General features: G+C 38.5%; 1 protein-coding gene across 2 annotated transcripts; it reads left to right on the top strand.

Annotated features, from left to right (window-relative positions):
• Positions 1 to 4,503: 4,503 nt before the first annotated feature.
• Positions 4,504 to 9,434, top strand: SFGH (S-formylglutathione hydrolase). Of its 2 annotated transcripts, none has more exons than XM_078579670.1 (8): positions 4,504 to 4,642; positions 4,777 to 4,985; positions 5,706 to 5,823; positions 6,840 to 6,887; positions 7,075 to 7,271; positions 8,363 to 8,461; positions 8,536 to 8,601; positions 9,143 to 9,434. In XM_078579670.1, exons 2-8 carry the CDS (start codon positions 4,824 to 4,826, stop codon positions 9,323 to 9,325), a joined length of 873 nt encoding a protein of 290 aa, XP_078435796.1. In that variant the 5' UTR covers positions 4,504 to 4,642; positions 4,777 to 4,823; the 3' UTR covers positions 9,326 to 9,434. The 2 variants fall into 2 exon arrangements, with proteins under 2 accessions (XP_078435796.1, XP_078435797.1); XM_078579671.1 differs by having other exon boundaries at positions 4,580 to 4,690.
• Positions 9,435 to 9,846: the final 412 nt, after the last annotated feature.

Genomic DNA, 9,846 nt, shown 5'->3' with positions numbered 1-9,846 from the left:
CTTCAACTAAAACACTTTTCGTAGCCCTTCAGGCCCATTGATCTGCTAATTAGAGGACTAAGATATACCTATGTAACATTAATTTTTTTTTAACACACACTCTGTAATGTTAAATTCCTCAAGGTGATATTGATCTGAGGAAAGTCGTATAAAACCAGAGCGAACATCTATTCAACAGAGTTTGAAATGTTGCAGTAAAAATCGATCAACCTTTGTAACAATAAAGAGAGATCAGAGAAAGATGAACGTTGCTCACCGGCCCTCAGAATCCGTGGTGATCTTTAGTCGGGATAGATCGATTTTAAATGATCTTATAATTTGGAAGAGTTCAGTTGTCTTCTGAGTGTACAATGTAAACAAGAAATATGAGTGTACAATGTAGGGCTGGCGGTTTTCCGCATTACATATTGTGTTGCAATTTTCAATGGCCCACTCACATAATTTGTTAGATATAACCATCTTTCTATCTGTGGACTGTTTCATCGTGTGATGACCTGCTGTATTTTTTAAACCGCAGAGGATATCTGTGGACTGTATCTCTCAATCTTTATGTCAGTTTATTAATGTGTTCTTTCTACATGATTTCTTACCTATCAATGTACATATCTACAGTCTTTCTATCTATCTACGTAGCTTTCTATCTTTGTACATATCTACCTTGATGAACTATTCCTTTTTAACCCAGATGTTTTGGAATCCTAATTGACTTAACTCCTAGGCTCAATGCGAACATCCTTTTGTTACTTATATTCATGTTGAGTCTAAATATGTTGGCTGAAACTCATAAAATATGTATTGTGGTACAGTGACTTGGTTTTCTTATTTTTGTGTTATATTTATCTGCGACGTATGGTCCATCATTTTCTTCTCGAGATCCTCTTGCCTGTATGAGGAATCGATTTTTCATTTAAGATATCGACGTGTGACTTTGTTCGTATCATACCCTAGGCGGATTTCTGGTTTCTCTCTGGTTTTTTTTTCTGCGGTTTTTTTATCATTTTAAATTTCACTCATCTTTTTCTCATTTTGGTTCTTTGGATTCTCGGTGGTCGAGATTTCTTTACTTGTTTAGAGATTTTTTGCTTAGTTCTTGGACTGATCTGTCTGTTATATTTAATTTTCTGTTTATTTTTCTGATGATAATGCTACTCACTTGAACGAACGAAAATTATGCCATCCCTATCTCCAATTCGAGAGATTTTCCTCATCTTTTCTGATGTTGGTTTTGAAGCTTTGTTGTATTGTTTAGGCCTTTCAATATCGTTCTTGGTCGGGCTCTCTGTTTTTTCTGATGATTGCGATCCTCTGTAGAACGAATGATGATAACATTGAATAATTGTCTTGAAAAGGTTGATTTTCTTTTAAATTATTTATGGTTCTATCCCTATCTTTACCTCTTTATATATTGTTGTTTATCTATTTTTATTTATGTCTTGTTCTCAAAGTTTGTGTCCTAAAATATTTGAGGGGACTGGTTTTAAAATCATTATTCTCTATGCGAGATATTTTATTGCCACCTATGTAATGGTGATATAACTCAATGGGGCTTATTTAAAATTTGTGCCTATAACAGTTTCATGACTACTAAATATAGAAGCGAAAAAGTATCAGATATTTAAACTTTTAGCAGGCATTATGGAAGAAATATCACTATGGATGGGGATGTCTAATGGGTAAGGACGCCAACTTGACACTCGTTATATTTAGATCTCCATTACTTTATATTCTTTTATTTTGATTCTGATTTTAATTTTTGGAAGAGCACTTTGTAACACTCATTTTGGACTGTCACTTAAGGAATAAAGCAAAACCATTAATTTATGATTTAGTATATTAGATGGGTCCTTGTATGATAATCCTTCAAGAAATGAATTTATACATTTATCCTTCATTCGTGGTCGTAATGATTTGTGAAAACAATTCAAACCGCTGTTTATGATTTTGCTTTTAATGTGATTGTTTTTATCGTCATAGATGTGTATCAATAATTCCTGTTAAATATGTCCTGAAATTTGTATGTGTTTGCTTCCTCAGGTGGCATAATATCAAACATTTAGAAGTTAATTTCATTAGTTGTATGTGTTTCCTTCAGTTGCACAGCCACATCAGTTATGGTCGGCCTCTCATTGGAGTTGAGTGATGTACAAGCCAGAGAAATATCTATGAACTTCCACACTGAATTCAACTCATATTCGCCTTCTATTCTTGGGTCCACATTACTGCATACATCTCCTTGTTCCAGTTTTGTCTGAGTTATGTGGGTTCTATCCACATCAATTGCTGGCCTTCCAATAACGAGCTCAAGCAGAACGATCCCAAAACTGTAAATATCACTTTTTCAGACATTCTATTTGTTTGAACGCATCTGCAAAAGAAAATTTCAAGTTAACAATTTTAAAAAACGCGGATATTATTCATTGTAGAATAAGGTAAAAACAAGATAAATTTTGATTTTTACTCAGGGTCGATGTATCCCGGAGTGCCAGCTACAACTGTCGATGGGGCTACATTTCCATCATTAAGTGTATAAGGCCTAGATAGCCCAAAATCTGCCAGTTTTGCCTCAAACGTCTCATTCAATAGAATGTTAGAAGCCTTCACATCTCTGTGAATAATGGGTGGCGTGCATCCATAATGCAGATAGTCAAGTCCTGAATTTTAGATGATCATATTCAGAAAATGCTTTCATCATAAACCAATTTATGGGAAAGAAGAGAGAAATAATTTCAGCGATTCACCTTGAGCGGATTCAATGGCAATTTGAAGCCTCAAATCCCAGTTTAAGAATTTCTTATATTTAGAGACACCTACAATAATATAAATTTGACATTAAATTATGAAATAAATTTAAAGTAGAAGATCATCTCCCACGCCAAGTTTCTCCTGAACCTCATTTACCCACATGGAAAGAGCAGTCAAAGCGCCACCAACAGACAACCTAGTAAACAATAGCAACTCAGTTATGCTGACTAAATTCCAATTTAGAGGGACAGAGAGACATGGCGGGGGAGAGAAAGAAAAGATGGACACAGAGAGAGGTAGAGAGTAGAATACTGTGAGATAGAGACCTCGATAGAGAAAGATAATGGCAACTAAAAATGATAGGTAAGTTTCTGATTATTTTTTTTTAATAAGGTCATTATCTCTATATTTCCCTTCGATAGATAGATTGAGGGAATCTTTCGAACCAAAAATGTAGATAAATCAATGAATTGGTGCAAATTGTGACTCTAATCAGATCATTAAATTCATCAGATGAAGAGAAAGAGATCCACATATCATAAGGGCTATGAATCTAGTCACATGACACTTCTAAGAACTATTATGCAGCAGTTAATCATCATCTGTGCCACCAGAACACGGATAAATTACTGGAACTTCACCATCCACGTTTAAAGTATTAAATTCATTGAAAATGTCCTCTCACGTCCGATCAGTTCCAAGAATCAGTAAAATTTCATGACAATTCACACTTCATCTCAGCAAGCATGTAATAAATTGTTCGAAATTTTATCTTAAACCCAATAAATAGAGAAATTCAACAATTGATCGAAATATTGCCTGAGAAACCATGATTCTAGAACAACCAACTCTCCCCAAATTCAAGAGAAATTCACTCTAAAACCATGGATTGAAGAACTCGCACCGCCAAAAACATAATCACTCGTCGATCAAAGCTGAAAAGAATCGACGAGGAAGAAGAATTGAAGATCAATCAAACCTGGAGCTCTGATCGAATGCGCCGACGGTACCACAGTGGCTATCAGCAGGCATGAGAGTCAGCCACTGAGAGAAATCACGATCGAAATACTCCCAATTCGGAAGCATAATCCCAAAGATTCCAAGGATTCCGAAGATATAAGTGGCGATCATCTTCTTGACGGAGAAGGTCAAGAAAGCCACAGCAAGAACAGCCGCTCCCAAGCTAACCAGGCACGTCCGTAGAACATCTTCTCTGCCCATATCCTCTTTTTCGACGAACCCTAGAACAGCAAGCGCAAATGGGCAAATGGGTATGGAAGAGCATGAATTTAGCTTGCCCATCTCCTCTTTCTCCCAGGGCACCTCCGTGGCCCGGGCGCAGGCGTTGATGACGGTGTTGTAGGTGAGGACTGTCGGCGCGACAGAGTCGGGCGGCCGCTTCTCTCTCACGACCGTGGTCGCCATTGTGGCCGAAGGCGTTGATCAGCGCGGAAGCCCCTTCTCTCTCACGCCCTTTCTTCCTCCTTCTCCACCTTCTCGTCTCCTTCTCCTTCATCACCTTTCTGAGCTCTCTCCCGGGTCACTCCCATTGGACGGACTAATCCTTCCTATCTTTCTCACTTTCTTCAAATCGCGTTATGACGTGGATTCCACGTGTCTGCCAGGTGGATTCCGCCTACGTGGACTCCGCCGGAAATCCACCTGGCAGCCACGTCGAGTCCACGTCACGGCCGGGCTGCGGCGGCGGACCAAATGGGCAGTTCGGGCTGTGACGCGGCGAAAAAAAAGTTAGAGCTGTAACTCGAATTTTTGAAAAAGTTTAGGCTGAACCGTGATATTAACCCATTTCCAAACTCCTCTAAACTTCTGGTCCACAATTCCACATAGACAAAGCCATATCTCTCCACCTCGAAGATCGTGGCGAAGCTCTCTGCCGAAGGTAAGCTCTCTGTTCATCGCATTAAGCTTTGATCGACGGCTATTCTATGTGATCTTTCATCTCCCCGAAATTCTTCTTTTCTTGCGATTTCTCCAGTTTTTTATTTGATTGCCATTTTTTGATATTATGCCCAGTGCCTTCTATTGAACGAGGTTGAAATTCCGGAAGATCAGTAGAAGCCATGGAAGGTCAAGATTCTGGGTGTTCGGTGGTGCTGATCAGTAGCACTAAGATGTTCGATGGTTTCAATCGGAGATACAGGCATTTCAGCCCAACCCTCGGCTGCTCCATGACCTTTTCTGTCTACTTTCCGCCGAAATCTTCCACTTCCTCTGCCGTTCCTGTGAGTCATTTGTTCGATTTCTGCCTCTTTCTTTTTCCCTCATATCTTCATCTTCATCCTGAAAATTCTTCATAATCATCATCAACATCGTCTGCGGCTTGCGTGGTGGTGCCGGTTTCATCATCTTCTTTCGTCATCTGAGCGAGTTTAACGTAGGAACGATGATGAGACTAGATTTTCATCGTCATAGCCATCCTGGAAAGGACAAATGCTGAGGACAATAACGATTTGTCGAGCGAATCCTGTAGGAATTTGCAATGTCCTTTGGAGCATAGTAAAGTGAGATGAAATTATTGCACTAAGGTTGAGCACGAGAGATGAAATTATTGCATTATCGCAAACCTTAGAAAACATTCACGTAATTTTCGCAAATACAATTAATCCAACGAGAAACGGTGGGCTAGGGGGATGAGGTAAATTTTAGAATGTATCCTTGCTGGAAATTTAAAGAATCAAATCGACTGTTTTAGACACTTGAACACGCCACCTTTATTCTATTCAATGCTACGTCTGAATGATTCAAATTTTGGCCCCACATCCATATTTTGAAAAGCGAATACTTATCATCGATGAACAGGTGAAAACGTGTTCGACTTTAGATGCTTTCCTTTCATGTTTAGATTTTTTGTCCACTAAAATGCCAATTTCTTTGTATTTTTACCGTCTCAAATCAAATCAAATCAGTTGATGAAAATTATTCATAAGTTACTGTATTCATAGGTTCTCTACTGGCTCTCTGGCCTTACCTGCACAGATGAAAATTTCATAATCAAGTCTGGCGGTCAGCGATCAGCATCCCGAGAGGGCATCGCCCTTGTTGCTCCTGATACATCGCCAAGTATACACCTATCTCTAGAGATAGAAAATTTATTTTGTAGTTTAATTATTATTTTAATCTCTCTGATCTTTCCATAATGTACTTTTATTCATCCTCTTGGGATAGAATTATCTGCGCGGATATATCCATAAAAGCTTGGATTATTAGCTTGGCCGTATTGTCCAAACACCAGCTCTGGCACTGGGGTTATTTCTATGTATTTTAGCTTCAATTGAGGATCCTTAGCAAGAGATATCTGGAGGCCTGAAAGAAGAAGGCATAGCCTAAATCTGCTTCAAGTTTCATTCCCATTTTCGTTATAGTACTCGTCACCTATTACATCTGCTATAAGATTTTTCGCCCATTTTCGATAGAAATATACCCTGTCGCGTTTTGTGAATGAGGAACTTCAACTTCAATTTCTTGTCACATGTTCGAGTGCTTTCTCGTTAGCCCTCTCTATGTAATGACTCGTTATGCTGCTATGATCTGGGGGATTTGCGCCATTTTTGGATGCTATGGATATGATAGCAAATCTTTCATCGATTCTGGATCAATTTTTCTTGGGAAAATGTTACTGTCAGAGATAAGGTTTTCATGTAATTTTTCCCTCTTCTATGTAAGGAGCAGTTAACCCCCTAATGCAATTGCGTTAGGTTTTTCATTGTCCAACTTTGCCTAACTCCAAGAGTGGCAAGGCCCCTCCTGGCCTGCTATCTTTTCTACTCTCTCCTCTTGTATCTTTTCTACACTCTCCGTTCATATCTTTTCTCTTCTCTCCTCGAGTGAACTTCTACAGCTATTATGAATGATTTTTTGTGAAAGACTTTTTGTCTGTTCAATCTGTTTTTTTTCCTCCGGAATTCTGTAAAAACACTGCTGTCAATCCTGAAGAAGTTCAATTATTTCCGATCAAGGATTCGAATATCCTGAATGTAATTTTTTTACTAAAAATGTAATACCACTATACATTTAATTATGGTTTATACAGATTGTGACTTGATTTATTTTAATTTCTAGCTTTTGTGATAATTCAGGAGGTCTCAATGTGGAAGGAGAGGCTGATAGCTGGGATTTTGGAGTTGGTATGTTCACAAAACGTATTTTCTTAAATTTAACATAATGATGTATATCTCGTAATATTTAATTTCTACATATACTACACTCTCCCGAATTATCTCCAGACGCTATCACTTTGAAAAAAGTTCTAATTTACCATCCTTCTTAGAAAAAGTAATGTCCTATAAATTGCCTCTTAATTATTTTCTCCAGGCGCTGGTTTTTACTTAAATGCGACTCAAGACAAGTGGAAAAACTGGCGCATGTATGATTACATTGTCAAAGAGCTTCCCAAGCTTCTCAGCGTGAACTTTCCAGAACTTGACATTTCTCGTTCATCAATTTCTGGTCATTCGATGGGTGGTCATGGGGCATTAACTATTTTTCTAAAGAATCCAGGAACATACAAGGTGGAGCATTCTACTTGGCTTTAAATATATGATCTCGCTGCAATACACATAACGCAAATGGCTAATGGTCGGCGATCTAATCGAATTGGATTGGTCTCCACTCTGCAATCACAATCCAGTCTGTCCTCTTGAGCATGATCCGATCAGTTGTACCGACCAATATGACCCCTCAGATCATGATTGCTGTGGCCGATCCTATCTGAACATGAGGATGGATCATAATCAGACTGATCATGACATCAGAGGTTCTCCAATAGCGGTACCACTAGAATCCCCTGTGCAGATCGTACTCTTCCCATGAGTGACCCATTGCAGATCATGAAGTGTTGAAGATCGCAGATGACATCTGTCCATTGCTGCAGATCCAAAAATCATAAGCTTATCCTTTGGTCCAGGCAAGATCACAAGGCAAGGAGCAATTGCCTTCTTGCCATCGCCCAAATCTGGCCAGCTTTGTCCACCCAGTTCTGATCAGATCAATCTATTCCTCCACTCCCATGAGTGACCACAATGTTGGTGGCAAGGGGTGGTGACCAGGCATTAGTCTGAAAGTTGTAGATCATGGCAATGCAAGGAGAGCAGATGGCATCGGGAAGAGGGAAGACTGGCACAGGAGGGTAGACAGCATTACTGTGGGAGTTTCTGATCATGTACGATCATGATCAGAAAAACAGATCGATTACGAAGCCATAGATTGTGATCGATCATCCAATCCGATCAGATCACTTATGCTTGATCATGATCTGATCTGATCAGACGCCAATCTGATCAGATCAGATAAGCATTTCTGATCAATCTCCAATCCTTATAACAGATCGTAAACTCTGGTCTCTAAAGATCCATCTATTCATGTATAAATATTACACAAGACAATGAAAACATTTATACTTTTGTTGTCTTGGGTTATACTTGTACAGTGATGGATGGGTCTCTTGAGACCCGAGTTTACAATCTATTTGTCATGGTAAAAAAATCAGTAAAAGCATGTTTGGAGCGCATGCATAACAACACATGCGTGAGGTCTTAACATATTTTATTTTCATGACCATCCATTCCGGTGGAGTCTTCGACTTTGTCATCTTTTCTTGCAGTCGGTTTCTGCATTTTCTCCAATATGTAATCCTGTGAACTGCCCTTGGGGCCAAAAGGCTTTCTCCAACTATCTTGGCAACTGCAACTCTGATTGGGAGGTCAGATAATCGCCTATTTATTCCAAAATTAGGTTTTCTGGTATATTATTTATATTAAACTGTTATTATTTCAGGAATATGATGCGACTGCTCTGATGGAAAAGTCCGTAGGGATTTCATCAACTATCCTTATTGATCAGGTGAATCAGGATCTCATACGGAGATAGTTATGAATTTTGATGTTTTTCTGTCCCAGACGCCAATCTTTTTCTTCTCTACTTTATATTTTTTCTCTTTTGAATGAATGGGTATTTTTTGAAGAAGATGAGAACAGATTTCCTTCAGGGTTATTTATTTGTTCGGAAGTGATGGTAGATAAACATCAAACAATAAATTAATAATAATTATTTCACCAGGCATTCAATTCGTTTTTTATGCGATAGAAAAAAAAAGTTATTACTTTTGATGCTATGACAACCCCGGATTTTACAGTTACAATCACTGATTTTTCATCGTCACACAATAATTTTAGTATTTCTCTGAAACTTCAACGTTGGTAGAGCTCTTTCAACAGTAGTTTTCCTCCATCATAGAAATAAAATCGAGTCCGGTCAGCTAAGGCTAAACATATCTGCTCTAATGTGGGTTTTAAAGATGTAATAAATAACTATCCTGGAAATTTTGATTCTGATTTCCCTTCAAGATAAACTGACTCTGTGGGGGTTGACTTTTGAATCACAGGGTGAGGAAGACAATTTCTTGAAAGATCAGCTTTTGCCGAAGAACTTCGAAGCCGTATGCCGAAAAGTCAATGCGCCCCTTCTTCTGAGGCTCCAACCTGGCTATGACCACTCCTATTTCTTCATCCAGACCTTCATCGATGAGCATATCGCACACCATGCCAAAGCTCTCAGGGAGAATTGACTTACGCTTAATCTTCAGAACTCATCACTTTAATAGTGGCTGTAGACCTTGTAACATGTGATTTTCATGAAAACTATTGTATTTTAGTTAGTCCCTCTGATTTCTTCAACTGTCACTTGACCTTCCGCAAACTAATGATTGTGATTTTTTTCTTATTCTTTGTTGCTGTAAAACTTCAGGTGTGATTTTCATGATCGTATTTTTAGTTAGTCCCTCTGATTTCTTCAATTGGCTCTTGACCTTCTGCAAAGTAATGATTGTGATTTTTTTCTTATTCTTTGTTGCTGTAGAACTTCAGGTGTGATTTTCATGATCGTATTTTAGTTAGTCCCTCTGATTTCTTCAATTGGCTCTTGACCTTGTGCAAAGTCATGATTGTGGTTTTTCTCTTATTCTTCGCTGATGTAGACCTTCAGATTGGATTTTCATGAAATCTATTGTATTTTATTTAGTCCCGGATTTCTTCAACTGGCTCTTGACCTTGTGCAAAGTCATGATTGTGGTTTTTCTCTTATTCTTCG

This window comes from Wolffia australiana, chromosome 8 (genome assembly GCF_029677425.1).
Source record: "Wolffia australiana isolate 7733 chromosome 8, ASM2967742v1".
Taxonomy (NCBI): Eukaryota; Viridiplantae; Streptophyta; class Magnoliopsida; order Alismatales; family Araceae; genus Wolffia; species Wolffia australiana.
The sequence above is the reverse complement of the archived record's forward strand: the minus strand, read 5'-3'. Positions and strand labels throughout refer to the sequence as shown.